Source organism: Podarcis liolepis (assembly GCF_965112155.1).
Source record: "Podarcis liolepis genome assembly, chromosome: 10".
Taxonomy (NCBI): domain Eukaryota; kingdom Metazoa; phylum Chordata; class Lepidosauria; order Squamata; family Lacertidae; genus Podarcis; species Podarcis liolepis.
Genome location: NC_139562.1, coordinates 19,880,583 through 19,895,578, shown reverse-complemented (window position 1 = coordinate 19,895,578; position 14,996 = coordinate 19,880,583). Strand labels below are relative to the sequence as shown.

Sequence of the window (14,996 nt, the reverse complement as noted above, 5' to 3'; positions counted from 1 at the left end):
TTGGTGAACCCCCAAGTCTGGTTCAGACAATCCAATTAAACCATGGTTTCTAACTATGGTTAAGTGTTATGTGCAGAGCGAATGAATGGTGTATTCAGTGAGACCTAAGTTATAGTGGGATCAAACCTACTTTCCTTGAAAGGCTCTCCCCTTCTTTTTTATCTACCTCTGCCACAGCTCCTTGTTTTCTTGGGCTATCCTTTCTTCCTAATAGATTTCCCAGGCTCGCCTCTTTCCCTCACCTTCACATAGTACTTCCTCAAGGCGCAGCGGTAAAAAGCAAGGTTACAAAAATCTGGGAAAGTTGAATGTTCTTCCAAGTCAGAGCACACCCGCCCTAGGAGAGAGAGAGGCTGAGAGTTAGAGAAGAGCAGATGATCTATCCCTGCTCACTCCTTCCATTTGATCTCAGTTAGGAGACACTGCCTACCAGAGCTTGACTGTAATAGTGATTGTATCATCATGGTCCGCACCAGGGGTGCCAACTTGAATAAAATATGGAGGGAGGGCAGGTGAGCCCCACATAATCGATCACAGGATGACACATGCACACCATTTGAATGGCAATGCCCATCAACTGGGGGGCAGCCCCCTCAAATATTTTATTAGGGGGCCAAAGGGACTTCGGCCCCAAAGTGTTGGCTCCTATGGTCCATGCCCACTGTTGGGAATCTGAAAGAGGGGTGTGCAGTAGGGGTCTCTTTTCATCTGGGTGCTGACCCCTTTGGCATGACCAAACATTAAATTGATTGCAGTTGCAACTTGGAGATCAGCACTGTTATCAGTTATCAGCGCCAGCAGTTGCTGACTGGTGACTCAGAAGGGCTCCTCATCAGTCCAGCCTGGCTCTGCCACCTTGCTGGGGTCTGAGCAGTGGGCAAGCAGCAGCCCTACTTTCCAAAAAGACCATCTGTGGTGGTCGCCCCATCATTTTAATTTATCCAAAATTTAATGTTGCCAGGTACAGAGTTATGGGACTCCCGAGCCAAGGAGATAAGTAACTGCATAAAGGCAGCCCTGCATAGGGAAGTGGCTTTTTAAATGTTTAAAGTTTAATTATGTTTTTATATATGTTGGAAGTTGTCCAGAGTGGCAGTCAAATGGGTGGGGAATAATAATAATAATAATAATAATAATAATAATAATAATAATAATAAGTTCCTATTTTCATCAGAGAAATATTGGAGGATATGCAACAATCTCTGTAGGGTTCCACATTGGCTATCTCTGCAGTAGGCGCTGATGCAAGTGTGGTTCCTCCCATATTTTATTTTAAACACGTCCAAAACAAGACTGCCAGTTAGGTTTGGCAAAAGTTATTTTAGTGAAGGTTTCAGAGGAGCTGAAGTCTTGCAAGGAGCTCTGTTATGAGCTGGGGTTTCCCCAAGGTTAGTCCCAATCAGTTTACAGAAAAGCTGAGACAACCCTGTTGTTCTTATTGTTTACCTTCAGGAACGACTCCATGGTTTTCATACTGGTCCAGTGCCCGGATCAAGGAATTCTGGCAGCCATACATGGCTCTTAAGAAGCAAACAGCACGGATTCGACGAGGGCTATGAAGGATGCTAAAGAAGTGCTCATATTCGGCATCTGAGAGTGGCATTCCAGCTAGCGATGGCTCTTGTATCTGTGTGTCTGCTGCAGCGAGGAGCCATTTTGAGAGTACTGCGCAGACCAAACAAAAGAGGCAAAGGAGTGAGCCTTGGCTTAAGCCTCTATAATGTGTATCAAGGTTGCAAGGCATAGATCCCACAACTTGGGCTGCTGTGCTTTGAATTCCAGCCCTGGTTTTTTTTAAGCCCCGGAGCATCCTTGGCCACAGGGGACAATGTTGACTGAAGGATTCTGTGGCCCTGTCTCTACACTGTAGGTTCATGGAGTAAGGAAATGTGTAGATCAGCCCTAGGCAGCATTCCCATCAGCCCCAGTCGGTGCCTGGCTGGGGCTGATGGGAGTTGTAGTCTAAAACATCTGGAGAGCCCTAGGTTGGCCAAGGCTTGGGCAGATAAACGGTCTTACTCACCAAGAGCAAACAGGGACATCTGTGTGGCTGAAAGCCCCCTCATCTTCCTTGCTGAGGCTTTGGGCACAGGGTCGGTCTAAAGGAGGAACCATTAGCAGGCTGTACAGATAAAGGAAGTTCCTGGGTTCTTTTGAATCCTCACTTTATTCTGTTTGCTGGACCACTGCTTTGGTGGGGTATCAAGGGGAAGCGGCATGAAAGGCCAATCAGGAGCTCCTGCCGTGGCCTAGGTAACCAGGAATCCTTGTGACATCACTGGGCAGCAAGGTTCTTCCCTTCTCACCTTTGCCAGTGAAATGGTGTGGCCTGATTCTGCATTGCTTCCTCTCCTCGTGGGAAACTTGCTGCTTTTGATGGCGGAACCATCTGGGCATGAACTTGGCTGTCATCTCTCTCAAGAAATAAGGATGTGGTGAGTACTCCTGTGAGTGCGGCTACAACCTTTTTATCAGTCAATTAATCAACCCGTTTTAGCTTTGCGTTGTCAAGCACACCATAATAAAGCACAAAAGAATCGAGTGATATATCTGAATGAGAGAACTTCGCCCTTGCAATATATATATTAGTTGGGTATGTGTGTAGAAAACTAGCAAACCTAATAGACCTGGCAAGCCTGTAGGCCTGAACCTATTAGCCAAGCCTAGCCAAGCATTTTGTAGGGCTTGTATAAGCCTAAATATTTTTGGGGTTGCAGTTTTAAGGTAGGGTTGCTTCCTATGTGATTTACTTATGTGGGCTACTTACTCATTTGAAAAACATCTAAAAGTACCGTGTGCTGTAAAAACAACAACAACATACCCTGGTTTTCATTTCTATATTAGATAGCGTGCACTGTCATATGTGACAAACTGAAGATTGACTGTTCTGTGAAAGGTATAAATAAAACTACAAGAAAAACAACAAGCACAGTCTGCAATGCAAAGCTGGAAGCAATACAAAGTAATTTTGGTTGCAATCCCAAACCCACTTATATGCAAATAAATTTGATTACAATCAGTGGAGATTACTTCCAAATAAATAAGGTTACAAATAGGATGTAAATAAGAGATGCTAACACCTGAAGGGATTAAATAAAACAAGAGAATACAGCAGTGGTTGCAAGCAAGGGTTAATGCTTAAGGGGGGAGGGAATACAATTTAGAAAACCTCATATTTAAAAGGTAGGATGAACTGCAAACAGGGGGGCTAGAGGTCTTTCCTCCTTTCTCCCCCCCCTTTTTTTGCATTTGAGTCTAGGCACTTAAAGTGCTTCTAGGTAGCTTTGAGCATTGATTCTGATTTGTTTGCAGGAAGATTTCACAATGCTGGCTACTTAACAAACATTTATTCTACAAGTTTGTTGTGCAAGACCTCCCAATCAACGGTAATGACACAACCCGAATTTTCTGGTATGTGATTGAATTTCCACCTGAAAACAGAAAGTTTAGAAAAAGTCTTGCCAAAACTAATTTAAATCCGTGGATTGAAGTGCACCTAACTTGCAGTGCAGTCCTGTGCATGCTTACTCAGAAATAAATGCCACTATGTTCAGCGGCACTTGGTGGGAATCTTGGCATAGGATGGCAGTCTTAGAGTGTTAGTTACAGATAGGTAGCCGTGTTGGTCTGCCATAGTCAAAATAAAAAAATTCCTTCCAGTAGCACCTTAAAGACCAACTAAGTTAGTTCTTGGTATGAGCTTTCGTGTGCATGCACACTTCTTCAGATACACTGAAACAGAAGTTGCCAGATCCTTCTATATAGTGAGAAGGTGGGGAGGGGATTACTCAGAAGGGTGGTGGGAATGGGAGATTGGCAGATAGCTGAGATGAGCCTGTTGACGACTCTTAACGACTGTAATAGGTCTTACAGGAAAAGGCAAGGGGTGAGAAGGTGAGAAATGGCTTAGTCATGTATAATGAGATAAGAATCCAATGTCTCTGTTCAGACCAGGTCTCTCCATGGTTTTAAGTTTGGTAATGAGTTGCAATTCAGCAGCTTCTCTTTCCAGTCTATTTCTGAAATTCCTTTGTAGTAAAACAGCTACTTTGAGATCTTGTATAGAATGTCCTGGGAGATTGAAGTGTTCTCCTACTGGTTTCTCTGTTTTGTGATTCTTGATGTCAGATTTATGTCCGTTTATTCTTTGGCGTAAGGTTTGGCCTGTTTGTCCAATATAGAGAGCTGAAGGACACTGTTGGCATTTGATGGCATACACAATGTTAGACGATGAGCAATTAAATAGTCCCGAGATGGTATGTGTGATGTTGTTGGGGCCAGTAATGGTGTTGTCCGGGTGTATGTGGCAGCAAAGTTGGCATCTGGGTTTATTGCAGGCTCTGGTGCCAGTGTCCGTGTTAAGTCTGGTTGTAGTATTATTGTGGGTTAGGAGTTGTTTAAGATTGGGTGGCTGTCTGTAGGCTTAGGGTGTGTCTATGCTAAATGCTTTAGTGTGGCATTGCAACATTTCTTTGTGTTGTTATCTCTTTCATGAAAGAAGGTAGCAGCAGGTGCATATTGAAGCATGGACAGTTACAAAGCATACAATGGTTTCCCACACTGAGTGGGCAATGCTAAATATTGTCCCTTTGGAAGTATCCTTATATCATCCCATGGATATTTTCTCAGAAACAAGTCCTGCTCTTTCACCTAGGGTTGCAGCTTTATGATTTTCCATCCCTTTGCTTTGAAGTCTGTCCCCTTGTTTAGGTTTCTACTGTTTCATCTATTGTTGTTTTATATTCTTATTGTCTATGTATTTGTGTGTGTGTGTGTGTGTGTATGTATAGTCTCACCCTTCAATAAAACATCCAAGTAAGCTACCTCACAGGGATGTTGCGATATCATATCAAAATGGGGAGAACCATGTAGATCCTTCTTGGAGAAAAGGCAGGATGAAAATGCAATAAATAAAATAAGTGTGTATAGGACTGCAGTCTTAGCAGGCTTCTGATGCCAACCTTTGCTGTTGTTGGTTTTTGCAGTAAGACTGACTAGGAAACCTATGCCAAACTTTCCCTACGATTAAGTCGTCCTGGTGTAGTGGGTAAGAGTGTGCGACTAGGACCTGCGAGACCAGGGTTCAAATCCCATGAAGTTCACTGTATCCCTACCTCGCAGGGCTGTTGCGGAGGTTTAAATGAGGAAAGGAATGTATATGCCACCTCGGGCTCTTGGAGGAATGGGATGTCAGCGCAAATAAAATAGAATAAAATAAAAATAAACGGGGATTGCTTCTGAGTGTACATGCTGTGAGACAACTTCCCATTGGTGACGAAACGGCGCGCGCGGAGGCGGTGTCCTGTTCTTGTTGTTTTTCTTTCCCCTGGCGGCTCACTCGATTGGCTGACGGGACTTTTCCCTAGCCAATAAAATTTGGGCGGGAAAAACCCAAAGGCGGGCCTTAATAGCTGAGTGGCTCGCTCTTTCTCTCGGGAAACCTCTGACGTCAGCGGGAGGGAGGCGGGCCGAAGCAGCTCTTCCTCAGTTTGGCGCGCTTTCGAGCAATTCCAGAAGGGTCCGTGGCGGCGGGATATTTGGGGGGGAGGGGTGCGGGTTGGATGGTGGCCGCAAAGGGTAAGAGGTGGTTGAGTAGGGCGCTTCGCGGAGGGAAATAGAAACGTGCTGGGATTCCAGGAATCCTGTGATCTCTTGCCAGGAAGTACAGTGGGACCTCTCTTTTGGGGGGGGGGGCGGAGGGGACGCGGAAAGCTCCTACCAAGTTAGACTGTTGGTCCACCTAGCTGACTGGCAGCAGCTGTGCAAGATTTGCAACAGGACTTTCCCAGGCGTACCTGCAGGCGCAAATTAGAACCTGGGAGGTTTTTCATGAAAAACGCTGTGGCCCCGCATAGGATTGTGTTGCAAGCCCAGCCCTACACAGGGGAGCCTCCTGCCCCCCCCCCAACACTGAGGCTCTAAAATGCCGCCTTCTCGTCTCCTTAGATGTTAGCCAGGACTTGCAGTGAAATCATATGCATGTGTGTGCAGGATGGCATATTTTTTTTTTCTGAACCACCAGTAGCTTAACTTGTTTTAAGTACTTGGGCAATTGTGCAACAAGTACAGAGTATGAAAGGGAGAGATGCTCCATGGTGTACTGGTGAATATGCAGCCTTGCCCTGTCTCTAATTAATCTTGGAATTACTGTAGTTTGTCCTTGATTACAGAAACAGGAAGCAGCACAGAAGCTGAGGGGCATATGGGAGGGTGTGTGTGTGTGTGTGTGTTTGTGTATAGAGGGAGTGTTCAAAGATGCCAACTCCCCCCACCAGCAGTCTTGAAGAGGGAGAGTCCAGAATTCTACCATTTTAAGCGGCATAATGTAGGCCTAGTATTAAGGTTGAAGCTAGAGTTGCCCTTTTTTGGCAAAATTGCAAAAAACATACCGTTTTTGAGCTATTTTTCTGGATAATCGGCAAAAACAACACTGACAGCATGGGCTGCCGTACGTCTGGATTTCCCCAGACATTTTTGCTGACTTCTGCCTGGACGCTACTGTCAGCTGCAGTATTTCAGATATGTCCTGACCTATGCCAGTCTTAGTTGAAGCTGGTTGTGTAGAATGCTGCACCGGTAAGCAGCGTTTTGCCACCTTGTTGGCACAGTTGACGCAAGCTGCATAGCTCATCTGCTTTGCATGCAGAAGATCAATCCCTGGCATCCCCAGATAATGCTCCTTGCCTGAAGCCCCAGAGGGTCACTGCCAGTCAAGGTACTGAGCTAGTTAAATCTAATGGTCTGGCCTGGTAGGAGGAATCTAGCAGTGCTTCTATCTTTTGAGAGCCTGCGTGGCATAGCAGTTAGTGTGTTGGGCTAGGACCTGGGAGACCAGGGTTCACATATCCACTCAATCATGAAGCTCAGTGTGTGACCTTGGGCCAGTCATGGTCTCTCAGCCTAATTTAACCTCAAAAGTGTTGTCAGCATAAAAAGGGGAAGGGGGGGGGGAAAGGAAGTTGCAGCACTTTGAGCTCCTTGGAGGAGCAGTGAGATACAAATGTAATAAATAATGATAATATTAAGGTGGTTTGGAATGCCTTGTTGGCTTTTGGCGTAATCTTTGATAGATTCCACTGTTGGCTGGGTTCTTGGGATAACCTCAGATGCGCACGTAATGGGAGAGGGCCATCTTTACCGTCCTCCACAGGGCCTCCCTTGGGCTCGTGTAATGTTTTATTTCAGCTGTGTTGATAATGTCCTTTTTGCCCGCCTTTGTAGAAATATAGTCAGGGTTAAGGTGATTCAGAATACTGTTTTATGGGTTTCTTTTTCATTTCAGGAGATGGCTGGGGAGAGCCAAGAAGCCGCCAAAACGAAGTTTCCATTTCCTTATGTGCCATACCCCATTCAAGAAGAATTCATGGCTAAACTTTATCAGGTCTTGGAGACTGGGAAGATTGGTATATTTGAAAGCCCAACTGGCACAGTAATTCTCTATTTTTTAATAATATTTGAAACGCTGACAATTCCTCATCTTTCTGCTACCTAGGCCTCAAGGTTGCTGTGGGAGCTTCATGTGGCTGGAGAAGGAATGCCTTGCAACATGGAGGAAAGGCTCTCAGGACTTGGTTGCAGCCAGGGAGTGGGGTGCTGTGGAAGGAGGGGAGGGAACGGGAGAAATAGTGTGGTTTGCTGCTTAGGAACATGAGCTGCCTCACAGCAAGACAGACCATTGGCCCACTTTGCTTGGTGTCGTCTACACTGACTGGCAGCAGCTGTTTCTCCTGGTCCTACCTGGAAATACTGGGGATTAAGCCTAGTGTGCAAAGCACATGCTCTACCACTGAGCTTCAGCTCTTCCCCAAAGTGCTGTAGCAACCCAGAATTCTTGGCTATGTGGGTTGCAGCAATAATCTGTCGTTGTGAATAGACAACAAACAGGTATTGGCTTGTTGGGAACAGTAAGTAATGTTTGGGCTTTTGTATTCTAAATTTAAATGCAGCTGCCTAGATTCTTGAATAAGTGTTACTAAGACAACAGCAGCAACTCTGAATTTTATTTTTAGGGGAAATCTTTGAGTCTCATTTGTGGAGCCCTCTCGTGGCTCCGAGACTTTGAAGAGAAAAAGAGACAGGAAGAGGCCCGCCTGCTGGCAAACGGAAGTAATGGAAAGAGTGCCAAAGAGCAACCTGAGAAGGGAAGCCGGGCATCGGCCGGGGAGCCCGACTGGATCACCCAGTTTGTGCAGAAGAAAGAAGAATGGGAAATGGTCCACAGGCTGAAGGTAATGCTGCTTATTAATTAGAGCAAAGCCTGTCTAGGTGGCGAATTCAGAGATGTCACTGTAAAAGAATAATGAGAACATTAAAAAAAAATCAAGAGATAGCAAAAGCCTTGCTGGATCATGCCAAAGGCTCTTCTGGTCCAGCATCTTGTTCTCACAGTGCTAAACAGATGCCTATGGCAGATGCCTGAAAGCAAGACCAAAGTGCAACAGCAACTCTCCCCTCCTGTGATTCCCAACAACTGGTATTCAGAGGCATGCTGCCTCTAACAGTGGAGGTAGGCAGAGTCAGTAGACACTGGATGTAGGAATCGTTTTTCATCTTGTAGCTTCAGTTCTTCTCTCTGAGCCATGTACATTTAGCATCACCTTTAAATCTTTTGCATGTGCCATCTCTTTAAAGAACCCAGAAATACTAGTTTAATATAGAACAATAATTTGTAACTCCAAGCCAGAAAGAGAATGGTGTCCAAACCATAAGGAAAAAACTTAATTGAAACGTTTAAAACTCATGGCCTATGGCTGCAGTCCTGCATAGAGCCAATAGCTGGAAAATTATCTCCACAGGAGTATAAGATGGCAGCCCTTCCAACTCGAATACCATTAAACTGTGGTGGTATTGCAACACCGAAAGAACAAAAAAAGTTTCAAATATTTAATAGAGAACTAAATAAGTATTTGCTCACAAGTCTCACTTTACTCAAAAGTTCTCTTAGAAAATGCTACTTAAGCTATTTTTAAAAAGAGAAAGATTCTGGTTAGTAGCATCTTGAAATGTGCCAGGTGCTACATTTCCTTGTTAAATATGACAGTGTCTTTAGTGTTTCGTACTACTGCATAACCATCTTGATTCTGCCTGCCCATTGAGTACAAGGTGAATTAGAAATGGGGGAAACATATAAAGTGAAAGATTCTTCTGGGGTATTTTCTCACGAGCCTCCTTCACCTGTGTGAAAACTGGGTTATAGCCACTGTTTTAAAACCTTATGCACCAGGTGGTCTAGAAATGTATATAACCTAGGAAAGACTGAAGTTGGGAGGCTCTAACGTGCTTGGGATTCACAGTGGGTACGGAAACGGCTTGCTGTTTTCGTTCCAGGACTTATGGTTGACTTTCACAGACTGTTGTTTCAATTTTTAGGAGGAGCAGGTCAGGAGGAAGAAGCGAGAAGAACGTCTGGAGCAAATTCGCCACAACGTGCAGCTGAAATACACTTCTAAAAGAAAGGTGAGAGGACTCAGATACCACAGGCCTATCCTTTGGTTGCCAACAGCACAATCCCAACCATGTTTAATTGCAGCTTCGTTGATAAGTTGTGGTTCCCAGAATGCTGAGAGTTCCACGGTTCGTGTATTGAATGCTAACTAACTATTGGCAGGGAGAAAATGATGAAAAACTGAGCCAGGGGAGTGGAATAAAATGACTGGCACTCTAAAGAGGAAAACTCTGCACATGTTGAAGGCCCCACTTGTTATTCTTTATAAGGCTGCTGTATTGAGTGGTTGGGTTCCCCCCCCCCCACATTTGCTTTGATTGCTCTTGTTATTGACACAGTAGTTGCCTACTGCTTGTGTTCGCTGAGAAATTTCAAGGAATACAAATAGCATTTTTCTCTGGTTTCTGGGGGTTGAACACTAAGTTCCTTAAACACTAAGGGTTTGGAGCCTTTCCTTATAGGACAGTGAGCTAACTGACTTGGAGGGGCTGACAGTTCCATTATGCTTATTTCAGAGGATGGAGGAGGAAGAGGCAGAGCAGCTACTCCAGCTCAGTAAGGACATGTTGTCTCACCCGGATGAGTTGGGTACTTTGGAGCCGTTGGATCGGAGTGAGGAAGATCTGATCCTTGCAGAGTACGAGAGCGATGAGGAGAAGAAAGTGGGAAGTAGGTAAGGATGACAATAAGATGGCAATAAGATGGCATCAGAAGCAGGCTACTTGAGAGCCAGTGTGGTGTAGTGGTTAAGAGTGGTAGACTCGTAATCTGGGGAACCGGGTTCGCGTCTCCACTCCTCCCCATGCAGCTGCTGGGTGACCTTGGGCCAGTCACACTTCTCTGAAGTCTCTCAGCCCCACTCACCTCACAGAGTGTTGGTTGTGGGGGAGGAAGGGAAAGGAGAATGTGAGCCGCTTTGAGACTCCTTCAGGTAGTGATAAAGTTGGATATCAAATCCAAACTCTTCTCCTCTTCTACTTGGTCCTACGATTGCATACTAGACCTAGTGGTCACCAAGAAGAAGGAAGCAGCAAATCACAAGCAGCGAAGGCCCCATCTGCTCTTCTCATGAAGATTGCAGCACCCTCTAGGTGTAGAAGTACAACTTGGGTTTAAGGGTTGGATATGCCAGAATAATCATCCTCTAATGCTGTGGATTGTCTTCTATGGTCTATCTCGAAAAGCATTTCACTCATTGTAAAATACAGTGGTGCCCCGCAAGACGAATGCCTCGCAAGAGGGAAAACTCGCTACACGAAAGAGTTTTCCGTTTTGGAGGTGCTTTGCAAAACGAATTTCTTATGGGCTTGCTTCGCAAGACGACAATGTCTTGCGAGTTCCTGCTGGTTTTTTCCCCTCCCCCCCTTTTCTAAGCCGCTAAGCCGCTTATCAGCTGATCCAATCAGCAGATAAGCCGCTAATAGCGCTAATCCGCTAATCCGTCAATGGGCTTGCTTCGCGAGACGAAAAAACCGCTAGACGAAGAGAATCACAGAACGGATTCTTTTCGTCTTGCGAGGCACCACTGTAAAATATTTCATAGGAAGTCTCTCTCCCTCCCCCCCCCCCCGTGTTCTGCAAAGTCATCAGAAAAAAATGAGGGGAAACTTATGTCCTCCCCACTCCATTTCCCCTCTTTTGTGCCTTCGCATTGCTAAATAGGAATGTGCTGGCTCTCTGTTGTATGTGGACAGAGACCTGCTTAAAGACGGGGAGAGACGGTGTCATACGTGCTCTGGATTATGACACAGATGTTTCAGAGGGGCTACAGGAAAGAGAGACACAATTGTGCTTTCACCCCTTAGGTTAAGTGAAGAAGACGATGATGAAGATATAGAGGAGGAGCATGTAACTAAGGTAAGGCTTCAAGGGGCATCTGGTTCCTGCACCAGCAGCTGTCCTTCAAATCTGTAGGTGGTAAGTTTCATAACAAATTGGCAAGAATTCCCCCAGCTTCTAAGGCTCAAATTAGATAACTGCACACAGACATACACACATAATACAGTTAAAATCCAGTGAGAATCCCATCTGACTTTCCTACCCTCAGCCCAGTCACTATCTCAGTTGCTGAAGTCTATCCCAAGTGGAAGAGTTTTGCCTATTTTTCAAATAATGTTCACATCTGGCTTTAGTGAGCGCAGGGTCAGGCTGATGCTGTTGCATACAAAATGTTTCCCTTCCAGCTGTTTGGTCCCTTCTGAGATTCATGGGCCCAAGCGGTTGCCTGAGAGCAGACTCTGGGCCAGAGTGAGCCCCCTAGGAGCCAAAGTTTTGTATTTGTTGGGCAGACCTTGCAGATGCCTCTGTCCTACTGCAGAAGCAAGAGGAAGGGAGCACAATTCCTGCATTTCTAACACATCTAAACTGGCCCTGTATGAATTGCTTCCCGGTTGTGTTTCTCTTCTGTTTCTCTTCCTCAGATTTACTACTGCAGCCGAACACATTCGCAGCTGGCTCAGTTTGTACATGAGGTTCAGAAGAGCCCTTTTGGCAAGGAGACGCGACTGGTCTCCTTGGGGTCTAGGCAGGTGCGTAGCCCTCTGCGTTTCCTTGGGCAAGCTGGGTTGCTAATGAAATTTCCCTATGGGCGGAACTAGACAGTGCTGACCACTGGGTTGCCATCAACGTTAGCTAGCTGTTTTCCCAGTTCCTCCTCCCCTTCCCAGGTCTGTCCAGGTGTTCAGTGTGCCTGCTGGCCCCGGCCCTCCATTCCTGAAGGGGAGGTTCTAATCACATTCAGCCTAAGGCACTTGAAAGCTTTATGGTAATTGCCCCCCCCCCCTTATTATCAGTGTATCCTCTTACAGAGAGGCTTCGAAATGGGCTGAAAATGTGAAGGTCAGGAACGAGGGGGAGGGGCACAGCCCACACGTGGTATGTGCCCTCCCCGTCCATTTGCTGAATTCTTTAACACAGTGGTACCTCGGGTTAAGAACTTAATTCGTTCTGGAGGTCCATTCTTAACCTGAAACTGTTCTTAACCTGAAGCACCACTTTAGCCTATGGGGCCTCCCGCTGCTGCTGTGCCACCGCTGTGCAATTTCTGTTCTCATCCTGAAGCAAAGTTCTTAACCCGAGGTACTATTTCTGGGTTAGCGGAGTCTAACCTGAAGCGTATGTAACCCGAGGTACCACTGTGGAGCTGTTGAGTAAGGGTATGGAGTATCCTGCTTGCCTTGTGCGATCTTCCCCACATCAGTCAATAAAATGGGGCAAGGGAACACTTGGCGTGATGATGCTATGTCACGTGTCTCCCTTTCTAAACGTTTATGGGGAGAAGAGGAGGAACTGAGTGTATTGTCATTGTTGAAACACCCTGTGATCCTCATCGTGTCTATTCTTAGAACTCCCTAGCATGGAAATAGTTTCTTGGTGGCACTTAGGAGCAGTTGAAACAGTGATGTGAGATATATATATATAGACTATATATATATATATATATATATATATATATATATATATATGCTTTCGTAGATTTTCACGGGTACAGGAATGCAGGTTTTGGTGTCTTCGGGTGTCTTCCCGTGTAAGAGTTGGGGTGTCTAGGCGACGTTTCGACGAGGTCTCACTCGTCATCTTCGCCGAAAGCACCAGCCTGAAGATGACGAGTGAGACCTCGTCGAAACGTCGCCTAGACACCCCAACTCTTACACGGGAAGACACCCGAAGACACCAAAACCTGCATATATATATATATATATATATATATATATATATATATATATATATATATAGGCTATATATAGGCTATATATAGGCTATATATATATATATATATAGGCTATATATATATATAGGCTATATATGTGTGTGTGTGTGTATATATATATATATATATATATATATATATATATATATATATAGGCCATATATATATATATATATATATATATATATATATATATATATATATATAGTGAAATGCCACAAGGTTAGGAATTGCTGCATCCACCCCCACCCCCCGTTTGTTGTATTTTTAGCACCCACCCTGATTTTTGTGACTGTATTCTCTGTGATTTTTTAAAGATTGTGTAATGATAATAGGGGTTACTTGTGCGTAAGTTGCCGCCACTCCTGGCTAGGTTGCCTGGTTAAACCTTTCTGTCTGGACAGCCCATCACTTCGTGGCTGTTTCAGTCGCTAGCAGAATCCGTCAGTGGGCGTTTCTTAAACCTCTTCCAGCATAAAAGCTGTTTGACGCCAAGTCTCCTCCTACTCTCCCTGCGCGGAAGTCTTCTGCGCAGGGAGGGTGTGGGTAGCGGAGGACCCGTGCTCTCCCCGCTGGTGTCCGGTGAGGAGTCCTGGAGCCCTCTCGCCGATTCCCCCATCTGCCCCCCTTTATCCCTGGTGTTGCGCTGATTTGCTTCCCCCGCTGATGAGCTGCCTCTCTCCCTGCTGGGCCCTTCTCCAGCATCACTCAGGAGCCTTGCCTCTGCCTCTGGCTCCAATGTCAGTTCCCTGACAGATTGTTATTAATGTTGCATTTTAAATGGTCATAACCCACCCTGGGACCTTAGACTGAAGGGCGGGTGGAAATGAATAATTATTTAATTAAAATGTTAAAGATGCAAACCAGAAAAATCATCTTCAGAAATACAAATTCTGAGTAAGGCATTGGATACTGAGCAGCATGACACCCTTGTGCAGGGGTCTGCAACCCACGGCTCTGGAGCCGCATGTGGCTCTTTTACACCTTTGCCGCGGCTCCGGGGCGGATACTAGCGATGGGAGGAGGCGCATTGTGCGCCCCGACACTCCCCACTGTGGCGGGCGCTGTACTGGCTGTGACGTCGCATGGGGGCGGTGCGTGCATTAGTCACGCACCGTCCCGACGTCACTGTCAGATCGCGGCTCCGGAGATATATTTGTTTTAAATGTCGCAGTGGTTTTGCGGCTCCCAGGTTTTCCCCCCTTCGGAAACGGGTCCAAGTGGCTCTTTTTGTCTTAAAGGTTGCAGACCCCTGCCCTTGTGATATTACAAATACTGAACACCCTTCGTCCTGGATTTGTGTGTCTGCAATGCTTATGGCACTTCATACCACAGAAACGATAATCACAAATAGTTTTCCATTCCAAAGAATCTGAGGTGCTGGAGGGGGGAATTTAAGTGGTTATCAGCTGTAATGATTAAGACAATGGGGGGGGGAGAAAGAAAGGTGTAAAATTAAGGGTGAGGATTTGCTGAATGAAAAATTTGAATTGGAATACAAAAAGGGGAGGTATGAGGAGGTCTGAGAAGTAAGTCAGAAGAAAATAAGTTAATGAAATTATATGTGTTTTTATTTTTGTATTTTTGTTTTTTGCTTTTTTTGTATAATCTCTGAAAAGTTAATAAATATTTTTTTTTTAAAAAAAATGAGGTGCTGGAGGGGGAAACATTTAAATATGGTTTATTCATTTTTTTCCTATACATGCATACAAAAAAGTATATCACTATATAGGGCAGCAGTCAGTGCTAGTCCGATTCTGAGTAGAGCCCTTGAAGTTGATGGGCATAACTAACGTAGCATTAATTTCAGTAGATCTTGGTTGAATACAATCCATACATTAT

General features: G+C 45.2%; 1 protein-coding gene across 5 annotated transcripts in view; it reads left to right on the top strand.

Annotated features, from left to right (window-relative positions):
• Window positions 1-1,401: 1,401 nt before the first annotated feature.
• DDX11 (DEAD/H-box helicase 11) overlaps window positions 1,402-14,996 on the top strand; it is a 35,963-nt gene continuing 22,368 nt past the window's right edge. The window contains exons 1-8 of one of the 5 annotated variants that reach the window (XM_083461951.1): window positions 1,402-2,435; window positions 3,313-3,411; window positions 7,283-7,429; window positions 8,010-8,228; window positions 9,370-9,456; window positions 9,961-10,118; window positions 11,251-11,302; window positions 11,866-11,973. In XM_083461951.1, the coding sequence (XP_083318077.1) occupies window positions 7,286-7,429; window positions 8,010-8,228; window positions 9,370-9,456; window positions 9,961-10,118; window positions 11,251-11,302; window positions 11,866-11,973 (768 nt within the window). In that variant the 5' untranslated portion in view covers window positions 1,402-2,435; window positions 3,313-3,411; window positions 7,283-7,285. Of the gene's footprint in view, window positions 2,448-3,312; window positions 3,412-5,405; window positions 5,519-5,792; window positions 6,716-7,282; window positions 7,430-8,009; window positions 8,229-9,369; window positions 9,457-9,960; window positions 10,119-11,250; window positions 11,303-11,865; window positions 11,974-14,996 lie in introns of those variants that run through there. The other 4 variants (XM_083461950.1, XM_083461952.1, XM_083461949.1 and 1 more) reach the window with 4 other exon arrangements.